This window comes from Pogoniulus pusillus, chromosome 28 (genome assembly GCF_015220805.1).
Source record: "Pogoniulus pusillus isolate bPogPus1 chromosome 28, bPogPus1.pri, whole genome shotgun sequence".
Classification (NCBI taxonomy): Eukaryota; Metazoa; Chordata; class Aves; order Piciformes; family Lybiidae; genus Pogoniulus; species Pogoniulus pusillus.
Window position 1 is genome coordinate 9394950 of NC_087291.1, and position 23800 is coordinate 9418749.

At 41.5% G+C, this 23800-nt stretch overlaps 1 protein-coding gene across 1 annotated transcript; it reads right to left on the reverse strand.

The window, feature by feature from the left end:
* Positions 1-1214: 1214 nt before the first annotated feature.
* Positions 1215-20107, reverse strand: GPNMB (glycoprotein nmb). Its single transcript, XM_064166908.1, has 11 exons — positions 20038-20107; positions 14176-14325; positions 13078-13221; positions 11549-11728; positions 10251-10409; positions 9259-9567; positions 7655-7777; positions 6848-6950; positions 5639-5844; positions 3271-3358; positions 1215-2138 (listed from the first exon to the last, which is right to left on the reverse strand). The coding sequence occupies exons 1-11, from the start codon at positions 20105-20107 to the stop codon at positions 1985-1987; spliced, it is 1686 nt and encodes a 561-aa protein (XP_064022978.1). The 3' UTR covers positions 1215-1984.
* Positions 20108-23800: the final 3693 nt, after the last annotated feature.

Genomic DNA, 23800 nt, shown 5'->3' on the forward strand with positions numbered 1-23800 from the left:
AAGGCCTCAACATGAGTTTTCTTAACACAGAATTGCAGCTAGAGTGAACAACTGAAGGCACTCTGGTTTTGGAGAAGTTTACACTTTCTAAGCTGCATTATGCAAAAGCAGAAACTGGAGCATAGCATAGTGCTTTACTTATGCTAGGGTTTTCAGTTGTTTGATTAAGGGCTCGAAGACAGAGGGGTAGAGGAGCAAGCAGAAATTAATGTATCTTTACAGCAGGAGAGAGAGGAATGAAAAGAGAAGGGGGAAAAGGAGTTGAATGCTAGAAGCCTTGTTCTGCTGGCATGGAACAGTTATCTGACCTCTGGAAAGTGGTGATGCCAGTCCAGTGTTTCAAAACCAATGGAAACAAAGACAGCAACAGCAATTAGTAAGTTCAATAGGGACAAGTCCTGCACTTGGGGAGAAATAACAACAGGTACCAGTACAGGCTGGGGGATTGCCTTGCTGGAAAGCAGCTCCATGGAGAAAGGCCTTGGAGTCCTGGTGGACAGCAAGTTCTGCATAGGCCAGCAATGTGCACTTATGGTCAAGACAGCCAACGACATCCTAGGGTTCATCAGCATAAGCATGTCCAGCAGGTCTAGGGAGGTTCTTCTCCCCCTCTACCCCAGTGAGACCACATCTGGAATACTGTGTCCACTTTTGGGGTCCCCAGTTCAAGAGAGACAGGGACCTGCTGGAAAGAGTCCAACAGAGAGCCATGAGGATGACTGGGGGACTCAAGCATCTCCCCTGTGAAGAGAGCTGAGAAACCTGGGGCTGCTTAGTCTGAAGAAGAGAAGACTGAGAGGAAATCTTATCAATGATACAAATATCTGGGGGTTGGCTGTCAAGTAAATGGGGCCAATCTCTTTTTAGTGGCCAGCAGCACTAAGACAAGGAGCAATGGCTACAATCTGGAACATAGAAGGGTTCACCTCAACATGAGGAGAAACTTTCTCACAGTGAGGGTGACGGAGCACTGGAACACAGAGGTTGTAGAGTCTCCTTCTCTGGTGACTTTCAAAACCCACCTGGATGTGTTCCTGTGTGAACTACCCTAGGGAATCCTGCCTTGGGGGGGGGGGGGGGGGGGAGGGTTGGACTTGATGATCTCTGGAGGTCTCTTCCAACCTCTAAAGTTCTGTGATTCTGAGTACATCTGAAGATTTCACATGAGACTCAGAGTTCCAACAGAGAGAGCCTCATTTTATTGCTTGGGTGTCTGTGGTCTTTCTTATAGCGAGACTTACGCACTGTTAGCCATGTTCAGGAAGCTAAATGTGTCCATCTCTGTTTTCTGGCCCTGAGGACAACTGCCATGTAATTAGCTGCATTCACACTATTAAGCCGTGCAAAACATGGTGACTGCTGCCAAGCTCCCATTGGGGAACAGTGCATCTGGTTCTTCCCAGAATCTGGTGTTTGCTTGGTGGGAGCTAGGCTGCCTGGAGCAAGACTGTGCTAGAACCTCCTGAACAGTTCCAGTGCCTGGGAGTAAGCCATGGCACCTTTGATTCCACAGATCTAAGATGTGTTGCTATATCTGTCTTTCCAGCAAAGGCATGAATCCTGCTGAGGCACTAGACAGCTGGTCTGGACTGTCTATTTAAGACTAAGGACTAAGTATTTACAAGTTCTTGTCTGTTGTTTCTTTTTAAAAAGTGGTTTTTTTCCTTCTCCTCCAGATTATGGATCTGGTTAGTTTTGCAAACAGATAACCAAGAAGTAAGAAGTATGGGGAGGTGGAGTATGTTGCGTTAGTTATTCAGAAGAGAGTATCCTAGATCACAAGCAAGAAGAGCACATGTTCAAAACTACTTCATCCTACAAAGGATTATTTTGATAGTTCTAATTGCACCAAGCCCTCAAAAGTTACCAACTCATCTATATGTGCTTTCACCTCAGCCCCTGTTTTTTAACAGCAAGAAAACCCCATCAGAGTACAGTTCAGATATGTGTTGTGAATGTAATCTAATAGTGTTAGACTAAAAGTTTAAACAATGCCTGGTTTGCTTTTCAGCAGAGGATTTCTCTCAGTGCTGCTAGGGAAGAAAATTGCTTTGAAATTGCTGAAGTAAGCAGTTATTCCCTCCTGGTTCTCTGTCTGTCCTGCACTTCTCTCGATAGGCTTGTATTGCTTGTATCTCCTGCAAGAAATGAGCAGAGTTAGTTGCTGAAAGACATTTAAGTAAAAGTCCACATCAAACATGTGCCCAAGGCATAAAACAATTAAAACTGCATCCATTTCTGGAGCCCCCATTACAAGAAGGTTGTGGACATGCTGGAGCGTGTCCAGATAAGGGCCATGAGGACAATCAGAGGGCTGGAGCAGCTCTGCTATGAGGACAGACTGAGAGAGTTGGGGCTGTTCAGTCTGGAGAAGAGGAGGCTCTGAGGTGACCTTATTGTGGCCTTCCAGTATCTGAAGGGGGCCTACATAAAAGCTGGGGAGGGATTTTTTAGGATATCAGGGAGTGACAGGACTAGGGAATGGAGCAAAGCTGGAGGTGGGTAGGTTCAGAACGTGATTCTATGATTCTAATCATGTATTCATTCATGTGTACTTTCTCCCCTCTTTCCTTCTGCCATCCCATGTAACAGTTAACAGACAGAGGTCACTAGTGATGACTAAGGGCTGGTTAATGAGAAGCTCCATTGTTTAGTGGACCACTGTCTCTCTGCAGAGACGTTTCTTTCCCACCACTGGCTGTGAAGAGCGAGTGTACTCTTTAGTCAGGAGTCTTGGTGCAATCTTAAAAGTTGCATGACAAACATCCAAGCTAATGATACAGTAATGGGCTTCTGTTAGCTACTTTCCTGTATGCCCAGCACCTTTTCACTCCAAGAATTTACTTGTCAATTATTTCATAAGTATTTCTGATTATTAATTCTTGGTCTGTCAGTCATTCACAAACACTTCTTGGTTTAGAGATAAATTAAGGTTTTGTTTGTTAGGTTTTATTTCATGTGTAAATCACATCATGCAGTTCAAGCTTGCTTACTGCTTGCATGTACTTCCCAGGCTTTCTAGTATTCATATTTGTGCTTATGAGCACAGAATGCAGTTTTCTATTAAGTCTTCAGCATTTGCACTTTCTCCACTGTTTTTTGTGGCTTAAGCCAGTAGTATGATTTTCTTGGATATGTGCCAGAATATTTCTGAACAAAAATATTTAAAAATGAAGCTAATTCAAATATAAGCTGTTGCTTTTGTTAATTTAAACTAATGCTTCTGACAAGTCTTTTAACTGGTTTCAAGCTTAGAAACTAGGCACTTACTTGTAAAGGACAAAAGCTCCAATGGTGGCAAACACTGCCAACAAGCCAAGGAAGATAAAGACACCTTCTGTTGTTCCTGATGATGATGCTAGAGTTCAGAAAGTAGTTTGGTTAAAAGTCAGATAGATTTTTCTACAGAAAATGCCTTTTTTACTTGATGGCTGTATGGATTGAAGTTCACTTCATGCTTATAGTATGGTAAGCACTGGAGACCAGTGGTTTTGGCAGGAGGTGGTGCTTTCACATCCTGATCAGCTTTATTCTCAGTTCCAACAGATTGTGAGTTGGACTTTGCCAGTTTTCTTGCATTAGCCAAGGTTCTGAGACACGTAAGTGCCCTTCCAGCATGGAAAGGAATGAAGGATATTGCTGGCACCCCACAATATGAGGCTAATTTGGTCCTTGCCAATTGCTGTGCTAGGGAAACATTTACAATGAGTGGATAAGTGATACAGTTGCCTTTATAAGCTTTGATATTAGAATCAGCAGCTTCTTTCTCTTAGGGATGATGGCAAGGGGGAAAGGGGATGAAAAAGAAGTTGCTTAAATGCTGTTTATTGCAGTCCTATAGGCTAAGATGGCAGAATGTGGCTGAGAGCCTGATGGACTGAAGCTTTTTTGCCTTATCCAAGAGCTGAGGGCTCTGCTTCTTCATGTGCCCATTCTGGGATATTAACTTTTTGCTCTATCTGTCATTGAACACTGCCTCCTGGTTTGCTTTCTATCATTTCATTCACAGCTGCTCCTAATTCTGTAGTATATGATGGAAGAAGCCAAATCATTACAAGTATTTTTAAAAGATCTGTTTTAAATATATTGATTTCCTAGTCCACAGGCTGTTCCTTTATTGAGTTTACTGGCACTGAGGCATGTTTTTGACCCTCATATTAACAGCAGTGTTTACACAAAGAAATAACCTAGAGGTGCATGTTGGCTTACCTTTCCAGGTGTTCCAATTGTAACTGCTCTCTATGAAAGTTGAGATATCAAATCAGGATTTGCCATTTACTTAGTACATGTGCCTCATATGTGTATCAGTTTGTCAATACAGTTGTTTGTGAAGGCCTGACCCCCTTCCTAGATTACAGAATTTTTTTTGCTGAGACTGTAGGAATTTACCCTATTTATGGAATACACCTTATATATGAATAAGACACCTAGGTCCTTGGACTAGCTTGCAAAGCAACACATACTGATGGGATGGGTTGAAATCATAGGACTGCAACACATGCAACAGCAATTTAAGTAAATCAAGGATGATGTTTTGCCAATGCTTACAGAACCCAGCCACCAAATCATGAGATTTTCAGAAATTCATCAATATTTGCCTTCTCTTGAGATGAGTGGAAATGAGTGCACATGAGACATGTTTGCAAACATCAGATGGGCTCACCTAGAATGTGACTCAAAGCGGCAACTTCTCTTAGTTCCTAGTTCTGCTTGATTATACTGAAAGCCCCAAAGTGCAACTTAATTTTGCTCTCTGGAGGAAACCTGGGAAGATAAGCTTTGTTGGGCTAAAGTAAGCCTCTGAATACAGTTCCAAAAACTACTGTGTATTTTCTTTGTCTCTTAGGCAGCAAAAACTGATTTTGGTACAGCTACAGTTATACCTACATTCAATAAAATTACCCAAAAATACTGTGGCAAATGACCAAAGGGTCAGTTCCTTGCCAAAGAGTTCAGAAGAGTCACTAGGGCACTGTAGTGGGAGCAGAGAGACTGTATGACTGTTTAGACTTCTGACTGAGGCTCAGTTTAATACCCGCTTCTGTCAATGACTCACTGATACTAACAGGTTGGAAACAGGTACCCTGGACAGATTCTATAGCCAACGAGTGTTAAGCAGATCTTTCCAGAACCTGGTTCGTGTTACCCTCATGTAAAAATGAATATCAGGTCAAGGTCAGTGGGCTACAAAGCAGACCCAGGGCAGCCAGCTCATATGCAGGCTTTGATTTTCTCTCAAGTGAGCTGAATTCCTCTCTCCCTCTCCTTTTCCTCCATGTGAGAAATATCCCTATCCACCTTTTCCCTCAAACTATGTTTTTTTTGGTTTTAATTATATGGAAAAATACATGAGGGCTTAAGCACTACTCATAGTCTGTCACACTGAACAGTTTGTATAATTATTGTACTTGTTGGATCATAAACATAAATCCAACCAAGTTCTAACATATAAAATCCCTGTAGGGAAAGAATTGTCTGTCTTTGCGTGGACTCCCAGACAAGCTGGCACTGTCTTAGCTGAGGCCCCCAGGCATAATAAAAAATCCATATAAATTCCTGTGCTCTTCCTCCCTGCAGCGAAATGACTACAGAGAGAAGCTATTGACAGCCAACCCACATCTGCTCTGTATGGACTCACCTCCATTTACAGAAATCAGTGCACTGGCAAGGGCTTGGCTGGCATCATCCCCCAAGGTGATGTTTATACAGTATGTTCCAGGTTCCTCAAAAGCTCTCCTAATGGTGAGCAAGCATTCATCAGCAACGGCGATGGGGTCGCATACCATGCTCTTGGAAACCTGGCATGTGGGGTCAGAAACGACTGTGCAAACATCTGTAGGGAGACTGGGAGGGGAAGAGAGAATACAACCTTCACAACATGCTGTTTGCACTCAACGGAGCCCCAGATGCAAAATTTACAACATCCAGTGGCTCCTTCCCCAGGGAAGGTGCCAGCTCTGAATGCTGGCCCTCACCTTGCCTTGGCAGTGCTTTCACAGCCCAAACAAACCTGGAGCTCCCCACCTGTACTTTAGCCACTAAGCCTGTTAGCCCAACTCAGACACATTGCACTGATGCCCCAGTTTTATACTGGTGCCTGTTCACTGAAAATGGTGGCACTAGAGTTACCTTAATATATTTTTTTATATATATATCCACACATACACCTATACATTTTATGCATATACATGCATGTGGATTTTGTATAAAATGCATGTATACAATCTATGAAGTGATCTCCTTGTTTTACATGTCATTTAACATTTTATGGTGATCACAGAATATGTGCCACAAATCAGCTTATAATGACTGTTACCTTTAGTATACATCTTCTGTGTTGTATCACGTGCCAGAAAAGTAAACACCAACTTAAGAGAGGTTAATTGTTTTGCAGTTGCATTACTAAGAAAATTTTTACACTTTTCACTTCTCTCAGCTCTAATCTCTTTCTAGGGGCTAGGAATATTGGTGCATTGTTTTCCCATCCAAGAAATTGCTTGGATGGCCCAAGAGAAAGAATTTCCTTCCAATTTAAGCAGAACTACTTCCCATTTTACAGTAAGTAAAATCTTGACTTGGCCAGGAAAATATAGAATTGTTTCCCCTCACTATGCAGTTCTCTCATTTTTCTCAAGGCTTGACATTTGTTCTGAATCCTATGAGCCTGCAGTAACCTCTGTTGCCACAGTTTACAAATGAGACTTGCATTATCTTTAGTTCCAGTCAGGAAACAGAAACACTGCAGATCCTAACTTTTGTTTGTGCAGCTCCACCTAAATGCAGACACACTTCTAGCACCAAATTACTTTTAAAAAGGGAAGACTGATGTTTTCATTCACACACTTACCTCCCTTGGCAGGTAACAACAAAGTCAACCAGTGAGTTTTCAGCTTGACTTGCTGTCATCTGGATGTTTGTCATCTGAATAATATTTACCTCAAGGATTCCCTCTGGGAGAGGAAACAGATGTCAATGGTAGGACACATGACAAGCTCTGAAGTCTATTTGTACAGAACCTCGTGTGTCTGACTGACTCTCAATTCAGCTTTTGTGTTCCATAGCCTCCTACCTTCCTTATCACTTCTCTTGAGGGATTTGAAAATTGATAAATTTTCCATTGCTTTCCCTGTCAGGCTACTCCTTTCCCCTCTGTGTTATTTTTCTATCATTATTATTAACTTATTTAACCTAAATCACTTCCCCATGACTTCTGTGCACAACAAAGTCAATTCGACCTCCTGTGACCCCTGCCCAGGTCAGTATGCTTCAAGTGTGGCATATTCAGAAGCTAGTGATGTAGAAAGCAGTGTTATGGTACACAAGCCAGCCAACTAGTTTCCAGCCCAAGTGCCTGGAAACTCCGCAGGTAACATGAGGCAGCCATCAGCAGGCATCTGCACCAAGACCCAGGTTCATGTGTTTGAATCTAAGGGGCCATAACCTCTGCTGCTAGGTCCTGGCAGAGCATGTAAAGAAGCCAGTCAACTGTCTGTACATTAATCTTTCAGAATGTCAGCTAGGTTCAAGAGAAGGATCTTTTTGTGAGTCTTGCACATTTTGATCAAAGGGAATCTAAATAAGCATTATCTCTGCCATGCATTGTTGTACATGATTAATCCCATTCCTCTCCTGACATGTTGAACCACATCCTTACCTACAACAGAGATATCACTTCTGTAGTATCCATTTCTATAAATATGGCAACCTCCATCAGGATTATCCTCCATTGACTCAATGGTAGCAGAAGAATCTGAATTAGTTGTTGCTCCAGTTGTTACTGCTGAGGAGAAAGAATTTTGTTACTTGCAAGGAGAAAGAATTTAGTTACTGCTGAGAAGAACTATGCAGCTTTAGAACACATTCTGCTTCGAGATATTCTGGACATGGATGTATGTTTCAACTGCACTGACTCTGCTTTGTAGCTGTGCACTCATATAAGCATCTGTATGGTGTTCAGAATAATCAGCCTTAAACAAAGCACAAATGCCCAGCTGTAGAACTCTGGAGTGGCCTGGGTTGCCTCATCCTAAAAGCCACCTTGCTGGTCACCCATGTCTCTGAAATAAAAGTGAGACTGTAAGGTTTGAAGTAATTAAACACATCTTCAAAATTCCAAAGCCAATTTTATATATATGTATATATATATATATATATATATAAATAAATCTGACAGCCAATAAAAGGGTTTAAAATGCTCTCTTTCAAAGCAGGTATTTTCCCATTGCTCTATATTAGAGCCTCTAAGAAAATGAAGAGGGGAAGTGGTGAAAACTACATTTTCTCTTTAATTTCTCAACTCACTCAACATTTTGGTAAAAGCATATATTAGAATTATTAAATTTGAAAAATATAGCCAGTTTTACAATTTAATAGTAGTATAGTATGAAACTGCAGGCTTTTTTGTGAAGCTTAAAACAATCCTGTGATGATAAACCAATGCTGAACATAGTGAAGGTTATTCTGAACCATGGTAGTGCATAAATTAAAATCAGAAAAGCCTTTCTGGGTTAATGCCATGTGGAAATCACATACTTTGGGACATAATTTTTTTCCTAGTTCAGTCTAATCTCATTTAATTTTGGATGGAAGTTAACACTAAGCCAGAAAGAAACTGACTCTAAAAGTGTTCTGATATACCTCTTTCTCCCTTGAAATTTACACTTTACCTTGGTTGGCAAGTCTAAAACATTTGGCCTTGTGTGGTACAGGACATAAACCCATATATATATATATATACATGTACATATATGTACACAGATGTATATATGTATGTATATACATATACATAAACACACAGCTTTAGAACACATGTATGTACATATGTACATATATACACACATGTCCATCTGAAGACCTCTCTATGCTGTTACTGTGGTGGCAGACCTGGGTATGTAACATGTTAAATGTGTGATGCCTGTCATAGCAGAGCTTGTGCTTACTGACTCTCTCTCTAAACCAATGAATAGAGGGGTTGCGGAGCCTAGAAGTTCTTCTATTGGTGACAATAAATAGTCTAAACTACTGAACACTGGAAAATGCTTCCAAGGGAGGTAGTGGATTCCCCTAAATTAGACAGTTTGACAGGGTGCTGGGCCATCTCATTTAAACTATATTCCTACCCTGAAAAGTTGGACTTAAAGATGCTTGATGTCCCTTCCAACCTGGTGTTCTACGAATTCTAAAGATACTAACTTAAAATATCAGAATTTAGAGTTTTAGCATAGCTCCTAATGACACTGCTGTTCAATAAACTCTTACCTGCTGACGTGGGTGATGGTGCAGTGGGTGTTACTGGCTTGCAAGGTACAGGTATAATGGCTTGGACAGTTAAATTCAGAGTGAAGTTTCCTTGCAGAGTATAGGTGTGAGATGTGCTGGAACCGCCAGCTACAAATAAGCCACTTCCATCTCCGAAGTTCCACTTGTAGGAGATAGCAGAGTTATTAAGATAGGAGCTGGGATCATGGATCTTCACATCAAATGTGATTGGTGAGTTTTGGATAAAAATGGAGTCTGAGATGTTGCGGTCATGTTTTTGGAACATGCTCACAGATATGGGAATTTTGTCTGGAGGGATAAAAAAAAAGAGGGAAATAAATAAATAAATAAAGCAGAGATAGCTGCCTGCAAACAACAAACAGCTCCAAAGTCCCAGAACAGCAAGAGTCAGAATATGTGACATTAATATCTTTATACATGGGTTTCTGCTTTAATACAATTTACTGATCTGAGGAATGAATGTCAGAAGGAAATAGTTACCCAGAAAAATATGGGAACAAATGAAGAATCACAGGCATCTGTGGAAATTTGCATTCCCTCTTGCAAATATTTCATTACAAAGTAGAGGTTACAACTGAGCTAGATACAAAGGTAAATCGCACTCAAGAGTATTTACCAGCAGTTCTACATTCATATCAGAAACCTTTCTCGGGCCAATGCCTTAAGAAGTAGAGGGGTCACAACTGAGCCTAGATACAAAGGTAAATCGCACTCAGGAGTATTTACCAGCAGTTCCACATTCATATCAGAAACCTTTCTCGGGCCAATGCCTTAAGAAGTAGAGGGGTCACAACTGAGCTAGATACAAAGGTAAATCGCACTCAAGAGTATTTACCAGCTCTGGCATATTCATATTAAAAACCGTTATCGGACCAACGCCTTCATGCCAGCTGATGCTTGTGCTGAGTTCCTCCAACGCCTAACATTAAATCCTCCCAGCATTTTGTGGCAGCTCATTGCCGCACGCTCACCTGTTACAACGTAAGCGGCACTGGCTCTTGCAATCGGGACGAACGCCGAGTGCCCTCTCCTGTAAATGGATACTGCCATCACGTGTTTGCCGAGAGTGATGTTTGCTGTGTTGACCGAAAGCGTTGCTGAAGATCGCCCAGTTGTTTGGTGGTACTGACCTGAAACAACACGAACGTTTCAGTCTGGCTACAAGATGTTTTACAAGCAGCCCTGTGAAACCTGCGATTGTCTGAGCAAACGCAAACAGTTTAGAATTACCTTTCAGTTATCTGGTAAGTGGTTTTGGAGGACCAAGTGCTTTGACTTACTCCCATTATTTCTGTGGGTTTTTCAAAGGTGTCAGAAACATGTCCCAAATGTCACCAATTAAGAAAAAATTGCCAAAGCATCTTCATCTTTCCAAAGCGATTACATTACATGAAGTCATTCGGGTGATGTAGTGGATTTATGTAGGCTTTTTAAGTGATCTTGTGTTTGAATGTTTTCAGTGCAACAAAATCTAATACCTCTCACTTCAGACTCTAAAGCCCTTTGTACATATATGCTTATTTGCCTTTGTAACAGCTGACTGAGCTAGGTAAATAGCATTACCTTTACATAATGTGTGGTACATTATCATTATTATTATTATTATTGCTATTGCTATTGTGATAATTCATTGGCATAATCATTATCATTATTACTATTATTACTCATGGCAATGCAATAACAATACTGATTTAACTAACGTAGTTAATACTGATTATTTAGACAATACTGATTTAAGCTAGTTTAGGATACTAAAATGTAGTATGCAGCCAATGTCAGGAGCAGCCCAACTGTTACATACTCAGGAACTGGAAACATTGAAAATCATCTGTGCCACAAGAGTCAGTGGCAGTTTTCACCTCCCCAGAGGCAAGAAGTGCTGCACCATTAAGCTGATATGAAGATAGTGGTCTCAAATTTAAGAATCTGAAGTGGCAGTGAGTAGTCAGCAGACCTTTTGAGAGATCTGCTTGGACCCTTAGTTTTCCTAGAAAAGGATCTTGCATAGTACTGAAAGGAAATTAACGTTCTTCAGTGGTAGTACTGTGAAGGCAGATTTAAGGAGAATCTCCTAGTAATCCATGATTTCCAGAAGGAGGAGCTGATGGCCACTCAGGTAAGTGGAAAATTAATATTGGGATCTCTACTCAGGAGTGTGGAACCTTTTTAAAAGGACTACTAATAAAACATACTCAACAAATGAGTTAGTGTAGAGTGAATATAACCTTTGCAGCATCAGCCAAATCAAGGAATACATTGCAGTACTAACCAAGTGTGTGAAAAACGTAGATGAAGTTCCTCCTCCTCCAGCCAGGGTGATGAGGGAAAGGTCTCCCATCTGGAAATACATTATGGCTGTGGTTGCCTGTGCAGTTTTCCCACCTACAGTTGTCGATCCATTCAGTCCAGTTGTAGACATAGACTTGCTGATTCTGGGAAGCTGAAAGATCTAAGTGCAGAAATAGGACACATTCCTGGTCAGCTGAGAAACATGCAGAAAGTCAAAAAATAGGAGGCAGACACCTTTAAGTAGAGCAGTTACTGCAGTTAAGCAACAGGTTAAGTGGAGTATTTTTAGACTAAGACAATTTTTTTCCTAAGGTTGTGCTCTGTCTGATGTTTGGTTTGAAGTTTTGTTTCTTTTTTGGTTAGGTTGGTTGGCTTGTTGCTTTAAAGTAAACAACAAATAGTTTTGGCTTGGCATTGTTTTACTTAGAAGCTTAAGAAAATTTTACAAGTTCATAGGCTAGACACAGTTTAAAATTGATCACCCAAAACTGCTCAGGAAGCTACTACTTCTCTGGAGGAGTGTGGCTAGTGTGGCTACCTGAAAGTTTGGCAAGCAGAATCCAAAATTTTAAGCAGAAATAGCAGCTGTGGAAGCACTTTGGGAAAGTGGCATCGTTTGTTTAGTCAGAAAAGTTATTTTATGACACCTTTAAATAGCAGAGACATGAATTTCAGTTCCTTTCTGAATAACAAAAAGTTTCCCTCCCCAAGCAGTACAACAGATACTAAGTAGAGAATGGATATCAGCTGTTAACAAAACGTTAGACAGCCAAAAAGTAGAGCTTGGAATGACAAAAAGAAATAGGTGATGTGCCTTGAAATGAAAATTACTTTGATCAGTAAAAGACTTTGTAGAGCATTTGTGAATTCAGAGGAGGGAAAGTACAAACAGCCTGTTTCACTCTAGATCTGGCAGCTTCAAACGTTGGAACTATCGTAGGGGTTTTGCTCAGTACGTAAGATGAAAGAAAGGTGATTCTCTGATTAAAAGGTGGTTTGACTTTAAAAATACTTATTTTCTTGATTATTTTTAATTCTTAAAATGTGGGAGTAGGAGGTTTACTCTTTATTGAGGACTTTTCAAAGTGCAGATGATGCCTACTGAGTTCTGCCACTCCTACTTGGAAAAAAAAAAATCAGTTTTATCAATGGAGAGCTTTATACATTTGGAAGAAAACAGTGAGTCTGCAGCCTTCTGACTGAGCTGAACAGCAGTAGCAGTCTGGATAAGAAGCCAAATTAAGGTGACTGTTTTAAGAAGACAATTTCATAGTGAAGGCAAATTTTAAATTCCCTGATTGTTATATATATATATACTGCAGAACAGTAAAAACACCACAGTGATCTCCTGAGAAAAGAAAGTGGTGAGCATCAGGTAGGCACAAGTGTAGTTATCAACTAAAGGTTGTTCATAGGGTGTGCCTCTGATGTTTTCAAAGGTTCATGACATGTTCATGCCAGCACCACAGTCAGATGTGTGTATAGTGCAAGGAGACTGCCATTACTTACCCTGGGTACAGTTTCTTTTATATATTATATTGCCATCATTATCTTCTTTCTGACACTTGGGAAACTGGAGAGTCACAACAAAAGTCACGTTGGATCCTACCAGTGCTGGGCTGTCAGTGTCCAGTTTGGCTGTCACCCTTCCTCCTGCAGAGAAGAAAAGTGGTCTTCGCTGCAGAAAATGATGCATCAGAGCAGCAGCTACTTTAAACCATGCACTATCTACATTACAAACACTTTATTGATTCTTCTGTTTCCAAGGGACTTTGTGTTTCTAAGTCGCTCACACTCTTCTCAAACCCCCAGTTCAGGACAATAGAAGTTACTCATCATATCTTTCCACACCACTTACAGGTCTGTCATTCATTCCCTCTTAGAGCTAAGAATATGGGTTTTTTTACCCATGGCAGCTAATATATTATGAAGAATAATATTTTTGTTTCTCCTCAGAGATACAGCCTTTAGACATCAGCTCAGACCAGGTGATAATAAGCAGAGTTGACACTAGAACTGTTAAACTGAAGTCCACAATACCCTGCTGAGATAATGTTTGAAACTACCTGTCCTCTAGGGTACATTGCAGATAATAGATTCTCCTAGAGTCCAGGTCTTCTGTACTTCCTAACAAGTGTTAATGTTTGAGACAATGCGTCATGGGAAAGAATTTACTGTAACAACTCACTGCTCTGCTTCCTCACACAATGTCCTGGGAATGGTATCAAACCCAATTATGAAGCAAAGCTGGAGGTGGAGAGATTCAGACTGGACATGAGCAGAGTGGTGAGAGCCTGGATCGGGTTGCCCAGGGAGGTGGTTGAGGCTCCATCCCTGGAGGTGTTTAAAGCCAGGCTGGATGGGGCTCTGAATCTAGGGTAGGGTGTCCCTGCCCATGGCAGGGGGGTTGGAACTAGATGATCCTTGTGGTCCCTTCTAACCCTGACTGATTCTATGATTCTGTGATTCTGTCTCTAATTTGCTATTCCTTGCAGCAGTGATGGCTACTGCCCCTATGAAAAAAACACTATGGCACCTGCACTCTGCCATGAGATGGATTTTCTGGCCAATTTTCTTAGTGTTTTTGAAATGCTTATTTGTGATCACCTTTCCAGCAGTCCTTCCATCTGGGATCTCCTTCTTCCCAGAAAGGATAAAGCTTTTCATTCCATTTATTTTGATCACTAGACCAGCCTTCTATATTCCTGTAGGATGTGACAGGAGAAGTGCTTCCGTGGCTCACAACATCTTGAAACCCTAGAGAGAAAAATGAACATGCTGGTAATATCATTTTCCCTACCATCCTACAAACACATTGCTCTTGTGCTGAACAGCCTTTTTATTATGACTGTGCTCTTGTATTGATTAGAAAATTCTTCAGCAGTAGAAAGTTAGGGAATTTTATCATCACAGCTATAAATACATCAACTATAACCCACATTAAAAAAATTCCACTACTGACAGGCTGACATTTTTTTCACTTGCACTATTGCAAGCTTGCCAGAGGAGTAATAAATAGGTTTACAATATTTTGACCATATTAGAGCATTAGTTTGTATGAATGGACATAACTATGTTCAGCCTGGAGAAGAGGAGGCTCAGGGGTGACCTCATTGCTGTCTACAACTACCTGAAGAGAGGCTGTAGCCAGGTGGGGGTTGGCCTCTTCTCCCAGGCAACCAGCAACAGAACAAGGGGACACAGTCTCAAGTTGTGCCAGGTAAAGTATAAGCTGGATATTAGGAGGAAGTTCTTCACAGAGAGAGTGATTGACATTGGAATGGGCTGCCCAGGGAGGTGGTGGAGTCACCGTCCCTGGAGGTGTTCAAGAAAAGACTGGCTGAGGCACTTAGTGCCATGGTGTAGTTGACTGGCTAGGGCTGGGTGCTAGGTTGGACTGGATGATCTTGGAGGTCTCCTCCAACCTGGTTGATTCTATGATTCTAAAACAGTCAGGCTAGTTGTACAGAGGCTGCTTGATTGCTTACTGCTTTGTGTTTTCCTGGTTATAAATCTGTGAGTAAAAATCTAACAGGATAAATTCCCCCTGTGTCTGTGTTGTGCTCTGGCAGAAGCTATGCCAGCAAAAAATTCTGATCCAGGGAAGCTTCATTGATGAGCTGGCTGGTGGTTTGGGTGGCAGGGATGGAACCAATTGTAACAGAAGCTGATGTTTCCAGAAAAGGAAATTTTGGGCTCGATAGTAAATTCAATGTGTTTATAATAAACAACAAAAACATATTAGCTTCATGCTTATTACCATAAAATGGCTCAGATATTAAATAACTTCAATAACCTCTTTCTTCTCATATTACTGCAAATGATAGGCTGAAACTTTTCCCAGGCCTTCTAGAATCCCTCTGTCACTAAGTACATATAATGAAAAGCAAAGAAATGTGTAGGAACATGTCAAACACTGTAGGATGCCATAAAAATATGTTTGTAAGTATGCTCACAGGCAGAGCTCCATAAAAGCCTGGGGGCTTTAAACAACTCTGTCATTTTAATCAGGTAACTGCTGGGTGTGCCACTCTGTCACAACATCAAGGGAGTTAGGATTTCTGCTTTCCATGGCTTTATTTTAAAGATAGCTGATGCTGAATGCTTCTGAGTTTTATATCCAAGTGCAACAAAGAGCTGGTTGACTTCAAAGGAAATGAAGAGATCTGTAGGAAGGGCAAGAACAGCCCTGTGAGCTGCAATGTAGCCAGCCCAGTTGGAATTTCTCCAAGTTTGAAAAGGCACAGAGCAGGTGTAGCCAGTCTTAGTACAGCCTTTATGAGTTAAATTTGCTGCCAGGGAAAACCAGAGAAACAGCCCTGAAGATGAGGCAGGAGCTGCTTTCTATTGATGTTACTGCCCAGTGAGATGTGTGTTGGGCAGGAAGAACATCCCTTGACCAGTCCCATCTTTTTTAGTTTGAGGAAGAGAAGGCTGAGGGGAGACCTCATTGTTGTCTACAGCTACCTGAAGGGACATTGTGGAGAGGCTGCTGCTGGTCTCTTCTCACAGGTAATTGGAGACAGAACAAGGGGGAATGGCCTCAAGCTGAGTTTGGGTAGGTTTAGATTGGACATTAGGAAAAAGTTATTCGTGGAGAAAGTGGTCAGGGACTTGAATGAGCTGCCCAGGGAGGTGGTGGGAGTCACTCACCATAGATGTGTTTAAAGGTCATTTGGATGTAGTGCTTAGGGATATGGTTTAAAGTGAATCTTGTTGAGTAGGGTTATAGGTTGGAGTTGGTGATCCTGAGGGTCTTTTCCAACCTGAATGTTTCTGTGATCTTAGTGGTCACTGAGCTGATGCTGATTGCTGCCTCCTCAGTGCTGAGGATTGAAAGCTTTGAGGAAAAGAACAGATTTTTGCACTCAGAAACTTGTTCTCCCATGGCCTTTTGCCCTACAGGACCTCCCTACTGCCTCACTTAAAGAATTTGAATTGAGTCTTTCCTGCAGATTTAATATATTTTGATGTGATCAAAACATAACATCATGACAGGCATTTGCTTAATGGCCTGTATCACATGCTGCTCTGTTTCCAGTCTCCGCCTGAAGAAGAGTTGCATAATGTTGTCTTTCAGAAGCTTTTCTCAGAGAAAAAAAAACAGATTAACAACTATAAAAACATTTCACAAAGGCTTATCAAGTTCAATTGCATTTTAAGTCACTAAATTAATACACTATCTTGTTTGAAAGTGATTAGAGATTCCACACACACCCCCCTCTAGTTTATTTTCACCATTTTCTTTATTTTTAAATGATTTAATGGATACAAATGTTTTGGGTTTTGTCAGATTGATATATTTCAATAATTGTGGGAGGGTTCTGGTTTGGTTTGTTTGTATGTTTGCTTGTTTTTTTCCCAAATGCTTGATTGATCAAAAGAGCTGGAGGTTTGTTTGTTGGTTTTTTTTTTTATTTCATACATGCATTTAATTTTGAACTTTCAAAACCAATTCTTGAATTCAGAAGTAATTTTCTTGTCCAGCTGTGGTAATAGCTGTGGTCACTGCTTCTAAATCACAAGCTCCTTAGGCATTTCTCTGCCTCCCTGATGTGCTTTGTTTGTTTCAATCGAATTAAAACCATTTCATGAGCTTCAGGACAAGGCAAAGACATTTTTTCAGATGAGAAGAGACTTTAGCACTATTTTCTGTAACACATGGAGCTGAATATTTTCAGTTGCTGGATTTAAAGGAACCAAAAGCTTTAACGTATTTCTTCCTTAACAATGAAAACCACTCAGGAACAGATGTTGGCCATAACTAAGTTTAGAGCAATTCAGTTTGAAATAGAGTAATATTACACTCAAAGGAAATTATTACTGCCGTAGTTCTGGTGAGGTGATCACAGCAGAAAAGATCTTACACTCTGACTGACTTTCTCTTTTCTCATTCTGGTTCTCATTTTGCTGAAGAATACAACAAAGACAAGAAGAAGTTCAACATTTCCTGTGGTAGTCTGCTAGCCGTGAAAGCCTACGTTAGAATAACAGCATTAAAAAGATGAGCCAGCTAACAAGGATGAAAGTGTGTTAGAAGGAAAAGGGCTGACGTTATGGCCAAGCTAAGAAGGCAAAAAATAGTGTAAACTTTCTACAGTTACATATAGAAGCATAATAAAGCAGGACCAAAAAAAATAATTTGAGGAAAACCTTGCAAAACAAAAAAACTCCCCCTACTAATGAATCTCTTTTTTCTTCTCAGATATAAAGGTAGTGGAAAGCTCGCCAGAAAGTCTGGAGGGCAAATAGATGATATAGATACAAAAGAAGCATTCAGGGAAGAAAAAGGAATAGCACAAAAGTCAAATGTGTTAGTTTACATTCTCATTCACAAAGGAGGAGCATGAGAAGTTTCTGTACTAGAATTTTTCTTTAGAGTGATGGAGAGTCTCAAAATGAAGTTTTGGCACATGAAAAACTAATTATAGAGCAAACCATCAAAAAGGAGTCATCTAGATAGGATGGCTCCAAGAGTATGGAAGTCATTCAAGAGTGAAATAGATGAGTGATTAACCATAGCATGTACAGTCTTGCTTAGAAGTGCCTCAGTGGCCAAGACACAGAAGTTGACAAAAGCGATGACAGTTCTTTAAAACACTTCTAGAGAAGATTTAGACAATTACACAAGTTTGAGGCTCAAATTGAAGAAGCTGGCAGTGAAGACCAGAATAAGGAGATACAGTGGATGAATATGATAAGCTGTGGAAGATTGCACTCCTCAACAAAAGTCTCCCAGTTTCACTGAGAGAGGCAGAGAGCATGGGAATCAGGCTGACCTGCTTGTGATAGTCTGCCTGAGTTCCACGTGGCATTTAATAAGGTCCATCACAAAAGGCAGAGAAAGGACCTAAGCTACTGTGGGATAAAAACGAAGCATTTCACGTGAACAAACAACTGGTTAGGATACACGAACCAAAAGTTCTAAGTGGCCAGTTTTCTCACTTGTTGAGATAATTGAAAATGTTCATAATCTGGAAAACAGGTAAAGTTCTTTCACCTGCTGAGGGCAGCATTTCAAAGTAGTAGAGGGGAGGACTGTATGAGACTCAGTGACTGAAGAGTAAAGCTGTATGAAATTCAGCATAGTTAAATGTGTCCTTACAGGATGAGGGGTTCTAAACTAGCTGTTGGCACTCAGCAATGAGACATTGTAGCTCTGCAGTTTTGAATGCAGTGCTCATTGGTATCTGAAAAAATAGAGAAAGGCTAGATAGAAAATTAATAAGAAAATGTCATTACAGTATTGTGTGTTCATGTCTCCAGTACTGCTGCTGCTCTGCTCTCTGCAGCTCAAGCAGAGTTTCAGAGAACGGCAGTGAGGGTGCTACAAAGGGATAGAACTGTTTCCATTGATGAGCAGCTAAACAGACTGTGTCTTGCGCCTGGAGACGACACAGGAGGATATAAAAGCAGAGACATGAACAGCACAGAGGGAGAAGCAGTTTGACACTATTTCTGGAAATGCAAAAGTTGAGGAGTGTCAAACAAAACCAGCAGGTTACAAGTGCTAAGTGTATAAAAAGTATTTCTTCATGTAAGGCAAAGTTAAGGGGTGACACTTGCTGGCAGGATGCTGGATATGCCAACAATTAATACAGGTTGCAACCAAAGTGCATGAGTGGATGGAAGAAATGCCCGGTCAAAACTGCTGAATACAACCCTGCATCTGACAGAGACAGTTCCAGTGCTATACATCAGCAGAGGCTGGAAAACTGTCCTGAGCAAATACACTATACACGTGCCCAGCTATGTATCCATTACTGTTACCCACTGGAGACAGCTACAAGGCTAGATGAATGCTCACCCAGACCTCAGGTTTTAAGGTCTCCAGTTTCCTTACTATAGATTCTGGAATTTGAGCCTAAAATCCTAGTTCTGGATCCTGAGCCCTGAGTTCCATGGGTCAGCCTAAGACTTGAGTCAAGCTGGAAACTTGGAAAGAAGCAGAGGACCAGCTCAGTGCCAGCCCAGCATAGCTTGAGGATTTAATTCCTTGACTGGGCTCCCTGAGGCTGGGGATCCACAGGTCTGAGTGTCCTGGCAGGGAGTATTGCCCTTAATCTAATCTCTTCCAGCCACAGCTGAGCTGAGCAAACCGAGAGAAAACCATTCTGTGCCTGCCCCCTTAGCCAAGCTTGAGCTGGGGAAACACTATTACAAATTTGTTGAAATGAGCCAATCTCAGCTCCAGCCAGCCCGGCGTATCTGTGGACCACAGGGAATAGATAACCAAACAGTTCTTGGTATATTTCTCCAGCTCAGGTCACACTGACACTCAGAAGCAGGCAACCTTGTGGAGTTGGCTCTTGCCTACCGATTCCAAAGCACAGCTCCAGCACCTGCTTCATGTACAAGGAGCCACTGTTTCTGCTGCTCTAGGCTGGGACATCGAACCCATGTAGGCAGGGAGGCAGGACGGGGTGAGGGAAGCGCAGGGAGGCAGGACAGGGTGAGGGAAGCACTCACGTGTGGTGGCAGCACACAGCACTGCTTCGGCCAGGAGCAGCAGTCCGAGGTGGCGGTGGGCACCGCTCATGGTGCTGGAGAGCCTGCGTCGGCTCGGCGCTGGCGGAGGAGCTGGGAGTGCCTGGAGCCTGCACACGGTGACTCCTCCGGTCCCCACCGAGAAGTGAGAATGAAGTTTCTCCACTGCTCTGCTCTCCGATTAAATGAAGGGCCCCAGGATTCATCATGTGATGGAATTAAGCAGAGATGCATGATTTTGTCTTCAGCTTCTTGCAGCTCATGTGCTTATGACTCACTCCCTTTTGCTTTCAGCATTCCCTGGGATTTCTGAGAGACCTGTTTAGAGCCACACCATTTACCTCACAGGCATTTTTATGCTAGTTTTGCACTATGATCAATTCTTAATTTGTTTTCAAATTAGGAACATTTATTTCCAGAAATCCAAATTGCCTCTTGCCCCAGCCTGATTTGCAAGTGTTACTGCAACGGCTCACTGCATTTGATGGGCACATCACTACTTGATTAAGTGTCTCTCCCCACATGCTGGGCAACAACTGTAAGCTAAATGGAGGCTGCCCAATCTTAACATACCCCTGGACTTGGCTCTTCATCAGAGTTGATTGTTAAAGAAACATTATTTAAACATTTAGGGGGCACAGGCATGCACTATCCAACCACTGTCGCACACATGATGTGCCCATGGTTAGATGTGTCATGGTTAGATGCACAGACCATAAGTAATCATAACCAGTCAATATCTAGCTCACAAGTTACCATGACTTACACACAGACAAGTGCTTCATTTAATATACTTCATGGCATGTAGAGATAAAGGAAAAAAAGACTTTGCTGCCTAACCTAATACTGAGCTATGACCAATGACTCAAGAGCAGCAGGGTAATACAGGCACTTAGTGGTTGAATCACTGCACTTGGTGGTTCAAATTCACCTTCAATACCCTTCGCCAAACCAGGGATTCTTCTGCAGGCAGTGCAGCAACTGAATTTCATTGCACACCTGGCAGCATCATGAAGTTTCTTGGGTTTGTTTGCAAGGAAGAACAAGGTTGGTGAGATGACCTGGCATAGAAGCAAGTATGATCTTCAAAACAGGAGTTAAGCAGAGATCCCAGATTATACTGACAGTGAGACACTGACTATCCAGAAACCATCAAGTTGGGCAACACTAAACCACTTTTGTTTTGGGTAGGGCAGGTGAAAGTTTGTGAGTCCAAGTAACTTGCAGCAGAATGTAGAGATTACCCAAATTACTCAATGGAAGGACTTCTTTTTTTGTTATTACTGTTAGTTTGGAGAGGGTTTTTCCCCTTCTTTTTTAATTTCTTATTTGTTCTTAATTTCTTCCATTTTTCTAGCACATTTTATTAGCTGTGTAAGTTATTGTCACCACCTGGAGTGCCTCAGCCAGCATTTTTCTCAGGAATGCATGCTCTGATGTCCAGTCTTGTCCATCTTGCATATGTATGCTCCCTGCTTCAGCACCCTCCTGGCTATTGTCAACCTTCCCTCCTACTGCCAGCCAGGGAAAAGGGTGAAGGCAACAGCCTTAGGGATAACAGGCTTGTTTAAACTAAGCCCTCATTATCTGGCAGGAAGGCAAGGGAGCAAAAATCATAGTCAAAGCTGTGACTGACTATGCAAAAAAATCATATGACTGCAGCCTCCTCATGTGATTGTAGCTTTTTGTTGTTGTTAAATCAAATACATTCTCAGTTCAAATGTCAGGTGTCAAAGCCACTCACAATTACTTTTTAAACCACGTGGAACATCAACTTTAATTGCACTCCTTTCTTTCCAGGTTGTTGATACTAGCAGTAAAAAGTGACCTTCGAATACTGTGTTTCAGCATTGGGGTCTGTCCAAAGTCTGCTGGGGAGAATGGGGGTTGGAATGCTCATTCCCAACAGGGTTTTGGGGACCTTCAGAGGAAAACTGATGACAACAAATGCCTGTTAATTAAAACCAAAAATTTATCAGCTTAAAAACAATAAAGTTGGTTAGGGTGGAGTTTTTTGCCATGTCATTTGATACATGTAATTGTTACATAAATATTGAGTGGCACTCTCAATGAGGGCCAGCTGGTGGAAATTATTAAAGATGTTGTAAATAGACTTCAGGGGCACTGAGGATCAGGGCTGTGGTTCGAGGAATCCAAACCCAGCAGGGCTGGGGTAATGACTAAAAGGTGGCTGCACTGTGACGCTCCAGTCCTTCATGTTCTTTTTCCTCAGCTTAGAGGCCTTAGACTACACATCTCTGGAGGGCTGACACAGAAAATATTTGGATACATTTGTGCTGTGACTGCAGCCAACAGTGTGAATAAGCAAAGAGGAGTGGGAAAAGTTGAATGAGAAGTGAACAAAGAGCTAGGAGGAATAGAGATATAAAAGGAGAGAAGAATTACAAAGCCAAGGAAAAGTATGGGAGGTGAAGACTAAAGAGACCATCTCAAAAGTGACCTAAATTCTCAGAGTGTCTCAGACATATCCGACTATGTTGGAAAATGAGTCCACTGGAAACACAGCTGTATAGCTTGAAACTGATTGATTATCACTAGATATTAAACTGACTTTATCCTTTCTACATTATTATTCTTGGTCTCTGAGAAACAGCTTCACAGTTAAAAACAACTGAACTGAATTGTGCTGCTGTAAAAGAGAAAGGGTTTAAAATACACCCTAGGTATTCTCCCAGCAAAGAAACACACATTCAGAGAGACTGAGGGCATAATCCAGCAGAGAAGTGGGTGGGTAGGAAGCGCTGGGTATTTCACAGCTTTAGTGTCTCAGTTATTAAAACTCATTGGGGAGATATGCATCTCTGCAACCTGAAGGCCTGTCAGATGACAGGGTGTGAGCACATCATGTGTACCTGCATGTCTAGACTGTGACAGAGCTGGCACGCTCACACCGTTATCGCGCTGCCATCGCTGCAACACAACTACAGGAGTTGTTAATCACTGCTCAAGGGAATTTAAAGAAAAAAAAAAGAAAGAAAAAAGGAAGGGATTTGAAGAATGAACTTGACTTTTGGCCAAGGCAGCAAAGGAAAATGAAACGATCTTGCTTTGGCAGCCAGGTACTTTTAGGTAAATGCTGTCTGCTGTTACCAGTGGTCTCTTGAGGGAACTCTGATTAAGGCTGGACAAATTCCCATTTTGGGAGGGAATCATCTGTGTCTTGCTTCACATGGGGCAGTGGCCATCAGCTGACTGAACCAAGCATGTAAACAAGCTCTGTTAGCAGTCAGCAGTCTTCCTTGTTGTACAGCGTGTGTGTGGGAAGCTGTACAGAAGCTCCTGATCAGTTTATGGCACTATCCAGCTTAGTTCTTCACCGAAAAGTGAATTAACCTTTGCAACTGAACAAACTGATCTTTGGTAATTTCAGTGGGTTTGTACTTTCATGGAATCATAGAATCAACCAGGTTGGAAGAGGCCTCCAAGACCATCCAGTCCAACCTATCACCCAGCCCTGTCCAATCAACTAGACCATGCACTAAGTGCCTCATCCAGTGTTAAAGCTATGCATTTTATTGGTTCTTATGGGAAGGTAGTTTCTTACATTCATGCTTTTCTCCAAATTCCTGTGTTGGGGGCTGATGCTTTTCAGTCTTAGGACTTGACCACAGCATATAATTCTAGAGGGATTTTGTTTGTTTGTTTGTTTGGAGGTTTTTGGTGTTGTTTTTTTTTTGTTTTGTTTTGTTTTTTTTTGTGTGTGATAAAAGTATTTTTTGGTCCT

What these genes read in the sequence shown, in the direction of transcription:
- GPNMB (XM_064166908.1), bottom strand. Translation starts at nt 20,107, where the DNA reads ATGAGCGGTGCCCACCGCCACCTCGGACTGCTGCTCCTGGCCGAAGCA. An exon ending in AAGTGATATCTCTGTTGTAG is followed by an intron (nt 6,951 to 7,654) that starts GTAAGGATGTGG and finishes TTCCTCTCCCAG; the next exon opens with AGGGAATCCTTGAGGTAAAT. An exon ending in ACTGATTTCTGTAAATGGAG is followed by an intron (nt 3,359 to 5,638) that starts GTGAGTCCATAC and finishes TCTGAACTCTAG; the next exon opens with CATCATCATCAGGAACAACA.